Source organism: Euprymna scolopes, chromosome 34 (assembly GCF_053919585.1).
Source record: "Euprymna scolopes isolate OS-2025 chromosome 34, ASM5391958v1, whole genome shotgun sequence".
Classification (NCBI taxonomy): Eukaryota; Metazoa; Mollusca; class Cephalopoda; order Sepiida; family Sepiolidae; genus Euprymna; species Euprymna scolopes.
The window spans coordinates 58,101,754-58,121,924 of NC_136515.1; the positions used below are offsets into that span (position 1 = coordinate 58,101,754).

Below are 20,171 nucleotides of genomic sequence, written 5' to 3' on the forward strand. Positions count from 1 at the left end.
ACAATATGGTCATTTTCAAGTCCAATGTGAACAAGTTCTTGATGAGCCATTCCCTTAAAAGTAATCAAATTTACCAAATTTCCACTACTAATGATTACATTTTCTCATTGACTACTGTATACTCATTAACCGTTATCCTTGAGTGACCTCCAGGCCTTGATAAGTGGTGACTCCTTTGTAAAAAAAAAAACATGGTATAATCACGTTGACAAGCATATACAGCATGATCATATGGACATGATGATCTCCATTAGATCATGCAACATTGAACCTCGTCAATACTAAAATGGGTGACCATTTGGAAATACCAGGTGCTGTATGTGCTCTCCGCTTATCTCAACATTGTTTCCAGTCGTCCTAAAATTTCTACTTACACTAAAATCAAGCAGTGGCAATTCAGGAGAGGTGTTGTTAAGGATTGTGCAACCCTTGCTTCACAATTATGTACACAGCCACTCTCAGAGGGGGTATCCATTGTTTTCCCATTGCTGACTCAGGAGAAGAGTTATTTTTACTCTTTTTTCACACCAAACAAGCATATTGCCACTAGAAATTTAAAGAGCTACTATTTGGGATCGACTGTGGGGAGTTGAGCAGCGAAATTTCTGTTCACATTACATTTAAACTTTTACAGGGTTCGTACAGATTTTCAATGTCGATTTTCAAGGACTTTTCAAAATTTTTTAAGGCCTTCACCAGACAAAATTCAAGTTTTCAAAACAAAATTTGAGGTTTGTTTTACAATCCACACTGATTTGAAAAAGTGATAAAAAAATCAAATATACAACAAATAAATGTTATCAGTCAATTTAAGTAGTTTTAATTGCTTTTTATTTCATCTGAAATATTAACTCTCTTTAAGACTTAATTTCCAACAAAGATGGCTGCTGTCTTGTCAATTTTTTGGGGTGATGGGGGTGGGGTGGGGTGATGGTGGCAGCGGTAGTGGTTGCTATTGGAGAGTCCTGAACGCGCAAGGAAGGTATCTGTTTTAGAGAGGGAAACAGGTAATTTTCTTTATGGCAGCTGCCACAACTCCTTGTGCCCCCATCCCCCGAAAAAAAATTAAGAACAAAAATAGACTGAGGTTTGGATCTTTATCAAAAAATTACAGGAGCTAGTTCTGTGATGAAGGGACGTAACTCTTGAATCCACAATACTATTCAATTTCAGAACAATGTATTTCATATTATTTTCAATAATAATATTTAAAAAAATATTTAACGGTATTTTTATTATTACTTAAAAAATCATTTAATAGTATTTATTTCGATTTTAGTTTTAATATTCCGACAAATACTGGACATAAAGAATGCAATTTTCAAGACATTTTAAAGACATTTTCAAGACGTTTTCCATATTTTCAAGGATTTTTCAAAGTGATAATAGAAATAAGGCCTAAAAGTAAAAATTCAAGGATTTTTCAAAGTGATAATAGAAATAAGGCGTAAAAGTAAAAATTCAAGGATTTTTCAAAGTGATAATAGAAATAAGGCGTAAAAGTAAAAATTCAAGGATTTTTCATAGTGATAATAGAAATAAGGCGTAAAAGTAAAAATTCAAGGATTTTTCAAAGTGATAATAGAAATAAGGCCTAAAAGTAAAAATTCAAGGATTTTTCAAAGTGATAATAGAAATAAGGCGTAAAAGTAAAAATTCAAGGATTTTTCAAAGTGATAACAGAAATAAGGCCTAAAAGTAAAAATTCAAGGATTTTTCAAAGTGATAATAGAAATAAGGCCTAAAAGTAAAAATTCAAGGATTTTTCAAAGTGATAATAGAAATAAGGCCTTAAAGTAAAAATTCAAGGATTTTTCAAAGTGATAACAGAAATAAGGCCTAAAAGTAAAAATTCAAGGATTTTTCAAAGTGATAACAGAAATAAGGCCTAAAAGTAAAAATTCAAGGATTTTTCAAAGTGATAATAGAAATAAGGCGTAAAAGTAAAAATTCAAGGATTTTTCAAAGTGATAGTAGAAATAAGGCCTAAAAGTAAAAATTCAAGGATTTTTCAAAGTGATAATAGAAATAAGGCCTAAAAGTAAAAATTCAAGGATTTTTCAAAGTGATAACAGAAATAAGGCCTAAAAGTAAAAATTCAAGGATTTTTCAAAGTGATAATAGAAATAAGGCCTAAAAGTAAAAATTCAAGGATTTTTCAAAGTGATAATAGAAATAAGGCCTAAAAGTAAAAATTCAAGGATTTTTCAAAGTGATAATAGAAATAAGGCGTAAAAGTAAAAATTCAAGGATTTTTCAAAGTGATAACAGAAATAAGGCCTAAAAGTAAAAATTCAAGGATTTTTCAAAGTGATAATAGAAATAAGGCCTAAAAGTAAAAATTCAAGGATTTTTCAAAGTGATAATAGAAATAAGGCCTAAAAGTAAAAATTCAAGGATTTTTCAAAGTGATAATAGAAATAAGGCCTAAAAGTAAAAATTCAAGGATTTTTCAAAGTGATAATAGAAATAAGGCCTAAAAGTAAAAATTCAAGGATTTTTCAAAGTGATAACAGAAATAAGGCCTAAAAGTAAAAATTCAAGGATTTTTCAAAGTGATAATAGAAATAAGGCGTAAAAGACAAAATTCAAGGATTTTTCAAAGTGATAATAGAAATAAGGCGTAAAAGACAAAATTCAAGGATTTTTCAAAGTGATAATAGAAATAAGGCCTAAAAGTAAAAATTCAAGGATTTTTCAAAGTGATAATAGAAATAAGGCGTAAAAGTAAAAATTCAAGGATTTTTCAAAGTGATAATAGAAATAAGGCGTAAAAGTAAAAATTCAAGGATTTTTCAAAGTGATAATAGAAATAAGGCCTAAAAGTAAAAATTCAAGGATTTTTCAAAGTGATAATAGAAATAAGGCCTAAAAGTAAAAATTCAAGGATTTTTCAAAGTGATAATAGAAATAAGGCCTAAAAGTAAAAATTCAAGGATTTTTCAAAGTGATAATAGAAATAAGGCCTAAAAGTAAAAATTCAAGGATTTTTCAAAGTGATAATAGAAATAAGGCCTAAAAGTAAAAATTCAAGGATTTTTCAAAGTGATAACAGAAATAAGGCCTAAAAGTAAAAATTCAAGGATTTTTCAAAGTGATAATAGAAATAAGGCGTAAAAGACAAAATTCAAGGATTTTTCAAAGTGATAATAGAAATAAGGCGTAAAAGACAAAATTCAAGGATTTTTCAAAGTGATAATAGAAATAAGGCCTAAAAGTAAAAATTCAAGGATTTTTCAAAGTGATAATAGAAATAAGGCGTAAAAGTAAAAATTCAAGGATTTTTCAAAGTGATAATAGAAATAAGGCGTAAAAGTAAAAATTCAAGGATTTTTCAAAGTGATAATAGAAATAAGGCCTAAAAGTAAAAATTCAAGGATTTTTCAAAGTGATAATAGAAATAAGGCCTAAAAGTAAAAATTCAAGGATTTTTCAAAGTGATAATAGAAATAAGGCCTAAAAGTAAAAATTCAAGGATTTTTCAAAGTGATAATAGAAATAAGGCCTAAAAGTAAAAATTCAAGGATTTTTCAAGTCTGTCCGAACCCTGTTTTGCAGGTAGTTAGGGAATTGGGAAACATGGAGGGAATTCCAAAGTCTAGCAGTCTAAAGGGATTAAACTATTAGAGTAGAAGGCTTTCTGGGATCTCAATAGTGAAGGGGAAAGATTTTGTTGCTTGTTGGATTAGTTGGAAGTATGTCGAGGGGGCATGTGCTACGAGTTCATGAGGAATAGAAATTGCGCAATCTTTGCTTCTTTGTGTGTCATTTATCATCCCTTCAAAATCAAATGGTCCTTAATGAATAAATATAATTTCATTATATGCATATAAAAACCAAGATAAAAGAAAAAAAAAGAATTGAGGAAAAGAAAAGAGAAAAAGGAAGAAAAGAGAAAAAGGAAAAAAGAGAAAAAGAAATAAAAAGGAAACAAGAAAAAGTATAAAGAAAAGAAAAAAGAAAGTAAAATTAAAAAATGGAAAAGAAAAAGAGAAAAAGTCAAAAAAGAAAAACCAGAAAAAAGAAAAGAAAAAAGAAAAACAAGAAAAACGAGAAAAAAACAAACAAACAAAAAACAAAAAAACAAAAACAAAAAAAAAAAACAAGAAGAAAAAAAGATACTTACTGTAACTATCGAAATAATCATGCAAAGTTCTTGAATTTGTCGTAACTGCTGCTTGCTCAAAAGCCTTGCCAAAAAAACTGGAAGAAAACGAAAACAAATTTTTTAAGTGATTTTAAAAAATAAATCTATACTACACTCCTCATCTCTGTCCTGGGATGCAATTGTAAACAAAGCCCTATAAAAAGAGCAAACAACTTTCAGAGTAAAATTTACAAGGAATCCAATAGTTTTAGAAACACAAGTACATTTATAGTTAAAGAGTTGACCAACCTTAAATAATAATTTAGTTGGTGCATAAATCTGAAATAATCTTACTAAAAAATAAACATACAACCACTGATGAGTGCTCATATAACCTAGTCTAGGAACCAACACATAGATTCCGTCGCAAAGTAGACAAAGAATAGAAAAAAAATCTTCAACTCACTTTTTCTTTGTAATGACGACATTTCCTTATTGTTACAGCTGTAACATCACCTATGTGATAGTCTTCTCAAGTGTGCTCTTGAGTATTATCTATGCCTCTCACGTGATCTCGAATGTGCTCCATATCTCTTACATGATCGTATGTTACTCATTTTTACATGCATTTACATACATATGTCCATGCTATGTTACCCTCATACTTAGGTAAATTAAAATATATATATATATATATATATATATATATATATATATATGATGATCCTTATATATTAGTACAAACCGAAATAATTGATTGCTTCTATGATCATTAAAAGAATCTTTTGACGAACATAATGAGTTTTTGTTCCCTGTAAAGCAGAAATGATTAAAAATCATGAGTATTTATAGCTATAGTCTTGCATCATTAAGCTATTTAAAGGAACTCTGTGTTGTTAAAAATTTATATTTTGAATAGAAAATTTTATTTGAAATATAAAAATATTTTTTACTAGCAGGCCACTCGGCACTGCCCAGTCGTAAAATATGCATAAATACTATATTTTAATTCATACAGAAACTGAGACATGTGCATGCGAGTACTATGTTTTTTTTAAACAGTTCACTTCTTGTAAGTACAAAAAAAAAAAAAAGCTATAGCTGAGGGAGAAACCAAAACGTAAAGATAGTGAGTCAACTATGATAACCATTAGGACAGCTTGACACGATCTTTAAAAAGGGTTTTCAAACCTACTTATTCTTAACATAAGGAAGCTGACATGTGAATGATTCATGCATGTGCATTCATGAAATAGTTGACAAACAAACAGAAATCCAATGACATCCACATACCAATTTTACAATTTTAACCCCTTAGCAGACGTTTTTTCCAGATGAAACCCGATGAAAAAGTTTTCCACATGTCTGAATACTTTATATACTAAATTTCAAGTCTTCAGATCAAAAATTCGTTGAGTATATCAACTGAAAATTGTCCTCACACATATTCTCACTTTTATAGATATATAGATTATATGAGGTTGAAAAAAAAAAAAAAAAAAAAAAGAAAAAAAGAAAAAGGAAAAAGGAAAAAAAGAAAAAGGAAAAAAAAGAAAAAGGAAAAAAGAAAAAGGAAAAAAAGAAAGAAAAAGGAAAAAAAAAGAAAAAGGAAAAAAGAAAAAGAAAAAAAAAGGAAAAAAATAAAATAAAATTATTTTACTTACTTTTTCCGTTCATCATCCAGATTAAGTGGTGGAATTCCGATAACCAAAGACGTTTCTTGTTCAGCATCCAATGGTACTCCAAGCACCAACGGGAGATACTGTGTTTTCTTGCTTCGTCGCTGACAATGAAGAAACACTGGTTAGTAATCTTAATTATAATGACGATTTGGTGTCTGCAACTGAAATAATCAGCATCATTCATTTTAACGTTCATTTTACATATTAGCATATGCGGGGTGGTTTATAAAATTTGACTTTCAAACTAATGTGTCTCTAGGCAAGTTTTTATTTATCCTTATTAAGTCCATTCTTAGCACTTTCTTCTGTGTTATCCCTGGTCTTCCTCTGTGAACTGAACGTGCTATCACCATCGTTCTATATCTACTAATCCATGGACAATCTTTCATTCTTTCTATATGGCCATACCATCAAAGTCTTCTGTTCTGTACACATTTCCTATACTGCCCAGATTTAACCTTTATCCGAAGTCATCAGAAGTCCGTCTTTAAAACTCACATTACACATCACTCTTATCGGTTATACTTGTTTAAAAACATTTTACATTAGCACCTTACTATTAATATAACGGGACTGATACTGCACCAACCACACCGGGTGTCGCTAACCTCGTTGAACTCCACCCAATATGACAGGTGTTCTTTCGATCATACATTGTCCCGTCACAAGGTGGCCTGTTGATCGTCTTCATCCACTGTGTTTTCATGGTGGGGCGCTTTGCCTCTCGACCGAATCGTCTTCTATCCCGTGTAGTCTCCGGATACATCAATCACTCTGCTGGTCCTTGCGGCTTGCTGCAAAATGAAGAGTCCTCACCACAAACAAACAGAACTCCGGTTTATAACAATAACAAATTATTAATTTCATTACTTCATAACAGCTACTGTCTAAATTGAGGTGACTGACTATAGCAGTGAAACGATATAAAACCAGACCAATAAAGTCACAGATTTCCCATTAACACAGGTTAGTTAACATCATAACATCAGGCCCCGAGGGCTCCCAAATCGGGAGTGCTTGACCAGCCCAGCTGTTCAGTTTGCTGGCTACGACTCTACTCTCTTTTTAGAATTCCGTTTTCTAAATCCAACCCCTTTTCCCCACCCTTCCTTAAAAACACCCTTTCTTTCTTCCTCTCAGAGCTTACCCTTCGTCTTATCCACTCAACACCTCTTTCTCTCCCTTTCCTGGGAGGGGGTGGTTGCTTACACTCATATCTATTGGCAGTTCCCAGGGGTTTGTCTTTGCTCAGCACTGTGTGTGTGTGGATATTTATCATCTAATGTCACTTCTAATACGACCATCTCTTTTGACATATCGTAGATAATTCCAAACCTGTCTCCATTTTTGAGATAATATCCCATTTGCTTTGCCTTTGACACGCCCATAATGACATATCGGCGGTTTTACATTCCGCTGCACTCCTCCACCCCATCCCGTCCGGTCAAACAACCCCTCTCACCGCAATATGCACCTTGCTGCATGCATTCATGACACCATAGTGTCATATTAATAACATCGTATTCAATATTAAAATGTATGGCATTGCGCATAAATGATGCTCTTTGCTAATACATGGCCATGAATTCGATTTTAAAACTCAAATTTTTAACTGACTTTTAACCTCCCATCACATGATAAAATTTATTTTTTTACTTTCCATTTTCGTTACTACTCACTTTCACCTTATCAACTCTATGAATTCCACCTGAAGATGACTCGCAGTCGAATCGAAAGCACTTGTGATAACTATGGAACTTTCATTAATATTTTTAATTTTGATATAAAAAGATTATACAGGGGGAAAAAAAGAATCATAAAGCAAAGTATCTCCACTGTATTTAATGTCTGCTAGAAATTTATATATAATATATATATATATATATATATAAAAGCCAAATAAAAAATAAGAATATATATATAAAAGCCAAATAAAAAATAAGAATATCTATATAAAAGCCAAGTACATCCAAGGATGGAATACTGTTGCCATATCTGGGCAGGAGCTGCTAAAAACAGCCTATCCTGCCTTGACAGAGTACAAAATAGACTTCGTGGCTTAGTGGGGGATGCCCTTTTCTCTACCCTGCAACCTCTCTCCCACAGAAGAGACGTTGCAAGCCTGTCCTTGTTTTATCGTTATTTCCATGGCAGATGCTCATCTGAACTCCAATCTCTGGTCCCCCCTCGCCAATCTTTCACGAAAAACACCCGTCTAGCTGAATCCACTGTGAAAAATTTCCCCCACTATATCTGTGCCTAAATCAAAACGCGGATTCCATGAACAAAGCTTCTTTCTTAGAACTGCACGCCTGTGGAACTCTGTTCTGTCTGCCTGCTTCCCATCCGGATTACAACTTGGATGTCTTCAAGTCCAACGTTAACAAATTCCTAATGAACCGCCCCCTTAAGTAAACACTTCAGCAAATCTCCTCACTAACGTAATGTACTTGCAATAACCCTTATCCCTGAGTGGCTTCCGGGCCTTGATAAGTGGTGATCACTGTGTAAAAAAAAAAAAAAAAAAAAAAAAAAAAAAAAAGAAAGATATATATATATATATATATATATATATATAAAAGAAAAGATAGGGAAATCATAATTAAAATTACATTAGAACTTTACTGCATTATCATGTCAATAAGGATGAGTGTGATTAATAAATGAAAGAGAGGTAAAGTTCTAATGCAACTTTAATTATTATCTCCATATCGTTTCTTATAAATTGCTCCTCTTAATTGAGTAGAGCTTCATCTATCCAGACAGGTTAGCACTTTCTCTTCTCTAAAAAATCTATTTTTTCAATATATATATGGTATTAAAAACATGTGTAGCGACCTAAAAACTTAAGTAAAAAAAATGTTTGGTGATAAAAAGATTAGTTAATTAGGAAAAAATATATAGTAAGCGGTGGGGGGTGGGGTGGGGTGTAGGGTAGGGAGAAATTAACTAACCTTCTCATCAACAAACATTTTTTAATTCTTGAAAAAGTCTGAACTAAACAGGGGAAACATCGAGTTTTTAGGTCTCTCCACCTCTGTTATTAATACCATACATGTCGGATTTTCATCCTTTTTCATAATCATATATATATATTACACACACACAACTCGCATTGATTACATCTAGTGTCTTTCTAGTGTCTTTCAGGTGTGGTTGGTGAAGTCTGGAGAACACTGATTTCGTTGATCTGTTTCTATAGGAATTTCTAAGTTTGTACTGGCATATTATTTTCACAGGTATGTGTTACTTTTTTTTAGGGGGTTTGAAAGATTTCCATTGGTCGAAAATACTTTGAGTTAAGACTACTATGTAAAAACTTGCTAGCTTTAGGAAGTGATAAAGACAACACATTGAAACAAACCAAAGCAAGAAAGAAGGTAACTAATTCAAACCATTTGCATTTTAGCGTTTGCCAGAATTGTTTTATGATTTTGCCACAATATAGTTAAGTACTGAGTACCAAATTCTATATAGAACAATATTATTGTTAAAAACTTCAATTCCTTGAATGACATAAAAACAACACCCTGATGAATTCTTTTCCATGAAACCATCCTATTTCTGGAAAAAATGATAGGGAAAGGCTATACAATAAAATGACTTATACGATTGACTAAATATTTAATGGTATATCTTTTTATTTTCTTTAAATAATATAAACAAGTGTACAAATAAGCACATCACGTTGCGTACACGTTTGACAGACTCTTTCCATGGTTCACAGTGGTTATGCACAGGGGTGTGTATGGAATCATTACCGGAAATGGCTGAAGCAGTTCACCTACTAAAAATCATTTTATTTTATATATATATATATATATTTTTATTAAGAGGGTATATTGAGTCAGGGATGCCAGGCGTTGAATGGATGTAAAATAATCTTAATATTAAATGGTATATCTTTCTATTTTCTTTAAATAATATAAATAAGTGTACAAATAAGCACATCCATCACATTGCATATACATGTCCGATTGACTTTTTCCTTGGTTCAGTGATAATGCTCTGCTGTTGGTAATGGCAGATGTTACCTGCACTTCATCCTAACTCTTGCAATCACACTAGCACCTGCTCTTCCCTGTGCTTCAATGACACCACCAAGGTAAATTTCTAATGGAATTTTCCAATTTTATTTAATTAAACTTTACATAGAAAATTTTGCTTTTAACACGCGGATTCCATGAACAAAGCTTCTTTCTTAGAACTGCACGCCTGTGGAACTGTTCCGTCTGCCTTCTTCCCACCGGACTACAACTTGGATGTGTTCAAGTCCAACGTTAACAAATTCCTAATGAACCGCACCCCCCTTAAGTAAACACTTCATCAAATCTCCACACTAACGTAATGTACTTGCAATAACCCTTATCCCTGAGTGGCTTCCGGGCCTTGATAAGTGGTGATCACTGTGTAACCCCCCCCCCCCCCCAAAAAAAAACACACCCATGAACCAAGTGCAAGAAAGATTCAAACAATTGCACTTAGAGTGACGATTGGAATCTTAAAAAGGTCTCTTGGTTGGAATTTATGAGATAGTGGGTGAATACATCCAGTAAGATGCCCCATCCCAAACTAGAACAAAAAAAATAAAACAAGCACAAGGATTCAACATTGCAGTGATGGGACAGAGGATGCAGCTTGACAGACCTATCTCTTTACCCCCTATCATTTTTTTTAACAAATTACCTAATAAAGTTAATTTATCCAATGAAACATTAAAAATGGCTGAAGCGTTTCGGCCAACCATTCCTCTGGCCTTTGTCAGGTGGTAACTGCGACAGGATAGGAACTCTGAATCTCCTAACTGCATTCTCAGCAATTACTGCCTTCCATAGTTGTTGTCGTCCCACCATGTTTAAAAAAAAAACACAGGAATCACCACTTATCGAGGCCCATAGGCCACTCGAGGATAAGGGTTAATGGGTATACATTAGTCATTGTGATTATAGCGTAGTAAATATAATTAGCGGGAATTTTGTAAATTGGATTACTTAGGCGGACGGTTCGTCAAGAACTTGTTTATGTTGGACTTGAAGACAATCAGATTGTAGTCAGCTGGAAAGCAGGCAAACGGAAGAGAATTCCACAGGCATGCAGTTCTAAGGAAGAAGCTTTGTTCATGGAATCTACATTTAGGTTTAGGCATAGATAAAGAGTATGGAAAATTGTTGATAGTGGTTTTAGCTAGATGAGTGTTTTTTTTTGTGAAAGTTTGGCGGCTTTGGGTAGGACTGAAACCGCTATCTTCAGACAATTCTCACCTGGAACAGGTACAGTGATACAACAGTGATGGGACAGAGGTTGGAGTTTGGTAGGAGATTCGGAGTTCTTATCCATCGCGGTTACCACCTGACGAAGGCCAGAGAAATAGTTGGCCGAAACGTCATGAAACAACTAAGAAAAGATGAGGATAATAGTCTGCAATAAATAAATTAATAAATAATACTCATCTCAATAATGAGTTCCAATTAAAATAATACAGATGATTATTGTCGCCATTTGTTTCCCCTTGAATGGCAACTGTATGCATCCCTACATGTCAACACGTGTGTAGATTGTGGGTACAATGTTACATCCTGGCATCTTTCTAGTTAAAAAAAAAAATTTTTTTTTTTCACTTCAAACAAGGACTTTGAATGAAAAAGGTGCTACTATTTGGTACTGTATCTAACAAGAGAATGTGAGGAGTTTAGCAGCAAAATGTTTGTTCACATTACGTTTAAACTTCTGCAGGTGAATACAGTCAGGGAAGCAGGAAACAGGGATGGAGTTCCAAAGTGTAGGAGTTTGAGGGAAGAAACTATTATAGTAGAAGGCTTTCTGGCATCTAGGGACCTCAACAGTGAAGTGCTCCTTGTTGGATTAGTCGGGAGTATGTTGAGGGTAACTCAAGTGCTACGAGTTGATCAGAGCACATTCCATTAAAGTACTTGTAAAAGAGGTACAGTGATGAAACATTATGGTGATGGGACAGAGGTTGGACTTTGGTAGATAGTGTGTAAGCTATTAGAATTGCGACTTTTTTTTTTTTTTTTTTTTTTTAATTCTGTCGAAGAGTGACAGACTCGTGGTAGATGCACTAGCCCAGATGTGGCAACAATACTCCATGCATGGACAAATTGTGGCTTTGCTCTTTGATGTAAGTAATTTTCTAGCATGGTGGAATGAGCTCAGCATTCTTTCTAGAAACAAAGGAATGGGTACTTATGGGAGAGACCACATGAAGGTTGCCAACATCCCTAAGTGTTTCTGTGGAACATATTGGATTTGAATTTGGTACCCCCAGGCTATCAGTCGATGTCATTAACAACTTAGTCACCATCAGTGGTGGTGGTGGTGGTGGTGGTGGGACCCTAAAAAAAATTTACGTTTATTGCTATAGATTCACATGACTTACCACAGCTCCATAGGCTTCCAGTGTAAATCTGGCTAAACGTTGTAAACACTGGGGCTGGCTCAAAGATTTGGCTTCTAGGGTTCCCTAGCGAAGAATAAAAAAAAAAAAAAATAAAAAAATAAAAGAAAAATCTGTACCATGTATGTACATACCTGTGATGAAACAAAAATATCATATTCCAAAAACCACATAAATTGATCAAATAGTTTTACTTCTTGAAAAGAGAAGATCAAATTTTATAAGTAACAGAAGGCAACAACAATTCAAAAAATTTTTTTATAAGTAACAGAAAGCCAACAATCAAATAAAAAAAAAAAGAAAAAGGTAGATAACCTAACAATTCAAACTTGCAAGATTTATGTTGCAATCATGAAGCGATTAATGGAAATTTATAGGCATTATAATGTAATAATGTCTATAAATTCCTATTAATCACTTAAAAATAATTTTCTTTATAAAAGCAAGTTGAGAATGCAGGGTCCCTCTCCACGAGTGAAAAATTTACTTTCACCATGACTAATGTTTGTGCAAAATTTGAAAAAAATTCAAGGAATGGTTATTGTGAAAAGTGCAAACAAACAAACAGACAAACGATTTTATGCAATTTTATCGCTATAATGGCAACCAGAGTTATCCTGGAAAATCTATTCTGCCAAACAATTACTTTCGCCATCACTAATGTGTATGCAAAATTTCAAAAAATTTAAAAAAACAAATTTGAAAAGTGTGGTTATTGAGAAAAGTGTGAACAAAGAAACAGAAGTGAATTAAACTGCAATTATCGGGTGACCAATGAAACTTGATATTTTTGTTTTTAAATAGAACAGTTAAAACAATTCTACTACAACAACAACAACAACATGGAGTTGATTATTAAAAAGCAATTTTCTTTAATGTAATATGCAATGACGTTATTAGTTGACTCTAGATTTCGTTTAAATAAACAGTATATATAGAAATCACATTGGAATGAAAGTATGTAAACGCTCGTTTTCAGTATGAAAATTAATGTGTGAAACATTTCACCTTTTGAATGTATTAATCAAATTATGAACAAACAAGCAAAACGAAAGGAATACAACTTTATTACATCCTTCACGACTGAGACAATTTTTATTTTTGTACCTTTTCTCGTTAAAAAACGACCCTAGTGTCTAACTCTGTCTTGTGGGGAGGCATAGTCAATAGGTACAATATATATGCAGAAAAACCAGCTTTTCATCATTATAGTTTATTTCTCCCTTATAAAAATCCTATCCACCTACAAAAATCAAAAATGTAATTACTATTTTTCCTACTATTTTTCCTCCGTTTACGATTCAACCAATTAAAAATCAGTACACTATAGTTTAATTGTATCACAGACATATATCCAGTATTAATCTAAATTAATCAATATTAAACAAAAGAATTAAATTCCACTTAAAATTTTTTTATTTTTTTTTTTATTCTAGGTTCACAAACTATATTTTACTTCAATAAGGCGGTTAAAATTTGGTGTCCTCCCTCCCCCTCCATTTATGCTGAGGAGACGATATCCAGAAATATTTTACTTATTTCTCGATGGTTTTATTTGTAAATATCAAATGAATAAAAGCATATCGTTTTTTTTTTTTTTTTACATAGGCATCACCACTTATCAAGGCCAAGAGGCCACTCGAGGATAAGGGTTAAAGAGTGTACAGTAGAAATTGGACAATATAGTAATCGTTAGTAATGGAAATTCGGTAACTTTGTTAACAAGTGGGACGGCTCATGAAGAACTTGTTTACGTTAGACTTGAAGACAACCATATTGTAGTCAGCTGGAAAGCAGGAAAACGGAAGACAATTGCACAGGTGTGCAGTTCTAAGAAAGAAGCTTTGTTCATGGAATCTACGTTTAGGTTTAGGCACAGATAATGAGTGGGGGGAATTATTGATAGTGTTTTCAGTTAGACGAGTGTTTCTTGTGAAAGTTTGGTGAGGGGGGACCATAGACTGAAGCTCAGTCGAACACTTTCCATGAAAATAACGATACAGCAGAGACAAACTCGCAACATCTCTTCTGTGAGATAGAGGTTACAGGGAAGAGAAAAGGATATCTCCTACGAGACTACGAAGTCTATTTTGAACTCTATCAAGGCAGGATAAGTCCTTTCTAGCAGCTCCTGCCCAGATGTGGCAACAGTATTCCATCCTTGGACGTACCTGGCTCTTATATAGATAGAGAATTGCATCAGCAGTGAGATATCTACTGGATCGATAGAAGGATCTTACCATTTTTCCAGCGGCCTTGGCAACAGATTTGATGTACGTGTTCCATTTAAGATCAGGAGTAAAGGTCAAGCTCAGAAGCTTGTCAAAACTTAGGGCCTCCTCAAGACGAGAGCCATTAATTTCAACTGATGCCAGATGGGGATCAGAACGTTGATGATGTAAAGAGAGAAGCTTGGGTTTAAATGCATTAAAAGTAACCAGCCACTCCTTTCCCCATTGTACCACGTGCTCAAGATCAGAGGAGAGAGAAACGGAGAGAACTTGGTCGCTTACTGACTTAGATGTGCTACCATAGATGGTAGTGTCATCAGCATAAATGTCTACGAATAATGTAAGGATGTAATTTGTAAGATCATTAATGTAGATCAGGAAGAGTTGGGCCCAGGATGGACCTCTGAGGGACTCCAGCATTAATACTGTGAGCTTCTGATTTTTGCCCCTCAACTACTACTCTTATGAACCTGTCAGAAAGAAATGATTTAATAACTGAGAAGACATTTCCAGCTATACAATAGCTAGAGATCTTGTGAAGTAAACCTTTATGCCATACCCTATCAAAGGCCTTTTATATGTCAAGAGCAATTGTCCTAGAAAGGTTGCCTCCGTCGAGAAATTCGCTAATCCTATGAGATATAACTGTAAGCACATCTGCTGTAGATCTAGCAGAACGGAAACCATATTGTGTCACTAAGAAGGTTATTTTTGCTAAGATGGTTGATTACTTCTGTATTTAACACAGATTCTAGCAACTTACTCATGACGCACAGGAGACTTATTGGCCTGTAGTGAGAGAGGGATGAGCGATCACCTGAATTCTTAAATACAGGACATACTGATGAGATTTTCCAGAGTGATGGGAAAGCAATTTTTCTTAAGACAACGTTTAAACATTTCTGTAAGTATGAGCGTAAGTTCTGGTTGAAGTTCTTTTAGTACAATAATTGGAATACCGTCAGGGCCGGTGCTTTACTGGAATCAAGGTTTTTGATTAGCTTGGCACCATCATGTACAGATATATGTATATCACATAGCATGTTTTCTGATACAGGAGGAAATATTGGGGGTTGGTGGCCTTGGTCGCAAAGGGTAAAATTAGCTTCAAAGTTCTTGGCAAAGAGTTTGGCTTTGTCTGATGCTGATGAAATTACCTCAGGTCCATTGATGATAGTTGATAGGTACATCGCTCCCGAAATGATTTTGTTACGTTTCGTCCTATGAAAACTTGATTGATAATTTCACAATTATTAGTCTCTCACTCTCTCTCTCTATATATATATATATATGGATGACATATGTCATCCATAAACAGACTATTTTGCTTTATTACAACCATTGAGTTTTCCATGATCAAAGTTTCTTCCTTAGAACTGCACGCCTGTGGAATTGTCTTCCGTTTTCCTGCTTTCCAGCTGTCTATAATATGGTTGTCTTCAAGTCCAACGTGAACAAGTTTCTGATGAGCCGTTCCACTTAGGTTAACAAATTTACCGAACTTCCATTACTATCGATTACTATATTGTCCTTTTGACTACTCTACACTCTTTAACCCTTATCCTTGAGTGGCCTATCGGCCTTGATAAGTGGTGACGTCTATGTAAAACAAAAAACAAAAAAAAAAAAAAAAACAACTGGGAACAAACACTGTTAGTAATGATAGCTAATGTTTTTATGTAAGCATTAACTGTCACTCCCAGAGTGCTCTATTTCTTTAATTAGAAAGAGCTTTGTATTGCACTAAAGTAGTAGCATGTGATATCACTAACAACAATATTTAACTGGAGAAGGTGGGGGGAACGGGTTATCTAGTCTCTCTCTCACTGAAGGAAGGAATGTAGGTAAATTTTTATCGCATCGTTTTTCTTAAAAAGGGAAATGGATTCCATATTGTTCATTAATAAAGTGTTTTTCTCAACGTCAGAAGAAAGTCCATTCTTGTGAATATTTTCAAATGATATAAGGTTTGAAATTGTCCGAATGGTCGCGAAACAATTGTAACGAACAATGAAAATACACTACTTGTTGCTATGGAACCAATCTTTGTTGTCTTGATTTTGTGATACACATATATATATACTGCAGTTGACGTAGACAACCCCCTTCATAGAATTGTTTGCGAAGTACTGCCAAGAAGAAGAATATATGCACAGACATGAGATGCCGTCAATAAGCTTCCAGACATTTTTTTTTTTTTTTTTAACAGGCATTTAAAATTATTGTAGACTCTTGAAAATTCAGTATATTGTAACTATATATCTTATGAGATGACTAATTTTTATGATTTCAGGTTCAAATAAACAGCTACAGCGCAAATTGGAATACACTCTACTAAAGCCTGATTATCACAGCTGGTGAATTTAAAAAATGCAATCTGGACATGAGGACACTTTAGAAGAACAATATGCAATAAAATTCTGGTTTAAACTTGAAAAAAATGCCACATAAACGTATGGAATGCTTCAGACTGCTTTTGGACCATCTTGCAATAATTGAGCATCAGATTTTGAATGGCATTAGAGATTTTAGGAAGGCAGGGAGTCTGTGAGGGATAATAAGAGGTGGGGGAGGAGTAAGGAGATCAGAACACCAGAGTTTATCAGCCAATTAAAGAATTTCACCGATAAGGACCATTGTGTGTTTATGGAGACAATAAGTGTACAGTTTGATTTGAGAGTGGGAACTGTACACACAATTATTAGCGAGGGACTGAAGATGCAGAAGATTTGTGCGAAGTTTGTTCCAAGGGTGTTCAGAGATCATAGACTATTTGACCAAGATGGCATCAAGACAGTTCCCCACCCTCTCTATAGATCAGACCTTGTTCCGTGTAACTTTTGGTTATTCCCTAAGTTCAAGGAAAACCTTAGAGGCTGTTTTCATGAGACAACTGAGGAGATGAAAGAGGCTGTGACACAAGGGTCATTGACACGATCACACGAGAAGACTTCCATGGGCCATTCCAGAAGTTGTTGGAACGGTACAACAAGTGCATTGCAGTCGGAGGTGATTACTTCAAAATGGACTAGAGTTTCATGTGTGTACTATTAATAAAAGTGCTAATATGAAGTCTGGAAACTTACTGAAGACACCTCGTAAGTTATGAAAATGACTACGGTAGTAAAGCCACACAAAATTTTTTGAGCTTTATCTTCATATGGATACATCTGACTGTTGCATAGAATTGATGTTACTTCATATTTTATACATTCATGAGATGTTGAGTTTAGCCAATCAGATTGTTTTCCCCCCCACACTCAGTTTCATTTGACCCATAATGTTGGATTATGCCGAAGCAACATCGCGTGGCCTTGCTGATAGTTGATTTATGACATCGACTATTATTATTAAAAACAGTAAAAATGTTACAGAATGAACATTATTATTGTTTTAAAATTGTTATGTAGAAAAAAAAAAGTATGCAGAAAGAATGTTATTGAAACAAAGGAATGGTTAGTAAAATATTTTGGTCAACTTAGAAACAATAACAAGGAAAAAAATGCAGTGATTTTTTTTTTTTTTTTAAACAAAGGAATGACCACTTATCAAGGCCAAGAGGCCACTCGAGGATGAGGGTTAAAGCGTGCACAGTACTCAAAGTGACTATATCATAGAAATCGTTAGAAGTGTAAATTTGGTAAATTGGATTACTTAAGGGGAATTAACTCATCAAGAACTTGTTTACATTGGACTTGAAGATGACCATATTGTAGTCAGCTGGAAAGCAGGCAAACGGAAGAAAATTTCACAGGCGTGCAGTTCTAAGAAAAAAAACTTTGTTCATGAAATCTACGTTTAAGTTTAGGCACAGATAAAGAATGGGAGAAATTATTGATAGTTTTTTCAGCTAGACGAGTGTTTCTCGTGAAAGTGTGGTGAGGGGGATCATAGATTGGAGCTAAGACGAGAATATGCCATGAAAATAGCGATAAAGCAAAGACAGGCTTGCAACATCTCTTCTGTGAGCAAGAAGTTGCAGGAAAGAGAAAAGGGCATCCTCCCACTAGGCTACAAAATTTATTCTGAACTCTGTCAAGGTAGGATAAGGTCTTTCTAGCAGCTCCTGCCCAGATGGGACAGCAATACTCCACCCTTGGATGTACCTGGCTCTTATATAGCTAGAGAATTGCATCAGCAGGTAGATATCTATTGGATCAATAGATTTGATGTACGTATTCCATTTCAGATTAGGAGTAAAGGTCAAGCCCAGAAGCTTGTCAAAACATGGAGCCTCCCCAAGATGAGAGTCATTCATTTCAATTGATGCCAGATGGAGATCAGAGCGTTGATGATGTAAAGATAGAAGCTTGGTTTTAGATACATTAAAAGTAACCAGCCACCTTTTTTCCCGTTGTACCACGCACTCAAGATGAAACAAAATATGTTTCTAACAGATGGTAAAACATGATTCAAAAAGTCACATGTTAAAATATGTGAATTGAATTACATCATAGCAAGGATTAATTTGAATATATATGAGCAGAGTTAGGAGTTAAGAGAGAGACAGAGCTAGAGAGAGGGCTAAACGAACAAAGAGAATGTTGGAGATAGGTCTGTAATGGCCCTGTATGGGGATGAAACAGAAACTAAGACATGCATGCAATCTTCTAACAAGGAAAACATTTGGAATAAAAGTTGTCTGAACATATTACTGAAGAGTCTTGCCAAGTACGGGGTCGACGCAGAGTGTAAGATCAGCGTGTAATCTTCCAACAAGAAACATAGTGAAATAAAAGCTGTCTAAAATATAACCGCAGACTCTTGGTCGTTTCTTTGGAAGAAATGTTAATTTCAGCTTTTGGTAGATTCACTAATCAAGATTTTTATTTTTTTAAATTTTCTTCCTTTGAAGATTGTAACGCTAGGTATGAAGCAGCCAAACCAGCTGCCAACATTGCCCTGCTTTTTATTGAAACCAACCGAGAGCTCTTTTTAGTATCCTCGTTGTTCCCTTAAGTGCAGTTGTCTGGATCTCTTTTGCACTTGGTCCACCAGGAATATTAGTTAGGTGGTACTTCAGGTTCTTCTTCATAAGCCCTGTGGCACCTATAATAACTGGTATGATTGATATCTCCCCAAGATTCCAATTTCTTTTCATATCATACATGAGACCTTGATATTTGGTCTGTTTCTCCCTTATCCATATGAACAAAGGTAGGATTTTTTTATTGGCAAGACACATAACCACCCAGAACTGTGTTCCACCCCCTTTGTGTTATCCGTATTGTAAACGTCGTGTAACCCATGCCATACACACATCCACAAGGATTTATGAATATTAGACGACACGAAGAAACTTCACTATATACCCAACGCACTTTATATACAATGTTTTACATACATATCGACCTTATGCCCCCCCCCCCATCCGCCTCTCTCCCCCACTTAACAGAATTAATCCTCTATTGATTATTATATATTACGAGGAATCATTTTCCCGGTGGACTAATTAGATGACACGAAGAAACTTCACTATATATACAATTCATCATATACCCAATGCACTTTATATACAGCGTCTTACATATGTATAGACCTTATACCCCCCCATAACAATAATTCACCTGTTTCTTTGTTTTTCGAACGAAATGGGCCATCTTTTCTTTGTGTTTTAGAAGGTGACCTTGTTTCGATCTAGATGTGTTTAGATATGTCTGTGTATATTTTTGTTTATGCTAGTTTATTTATTTGTTCGTTTATCAATTATTATACTTATTGTGACTATATATACATTTATTTAGCTAGTAATTATT

The 20,171-nt window shown here is 34.3% G+C and overlaps 1 protein-coding gene across 2 annotated transcripts in view; it reads right to left on the minus strand.

Annotated features, from left to right (window-relative positions):
• The window catches only part of LOC145259276 (cell division control protein 45 homolog), an 88,519-nt gene that overhangs the window by 6,811 nt on the left and 61,537 nt on the right, over window positions 1–20,171 (minus strand). For both annotated transcript variants that reach the window (XR_013864148.1, XM_080117116.1), the window contains 3 exons: window positions 12,167–12,250; window positions 5,752–5,870; window positions 4,127–4,203 (listed from right to left, as the gene is read on the minus strand). Coding sequence is in view for 1 of the 2 variants with exons in the window: in XM_080117116.1 (XP_079973242.1) it covers window positions 4,127–4,203; window positions 5,752–5,870; window positions 12,167–12,250 (280 nt within the window). In the remaining variant the exon portion in view is untranslated. The remainder of the gene's footprint in view (window positions 1–4,126; window positions 4,204–5,751; window positions 5,871–12,166; window positions 12,251–20,171) is intronic.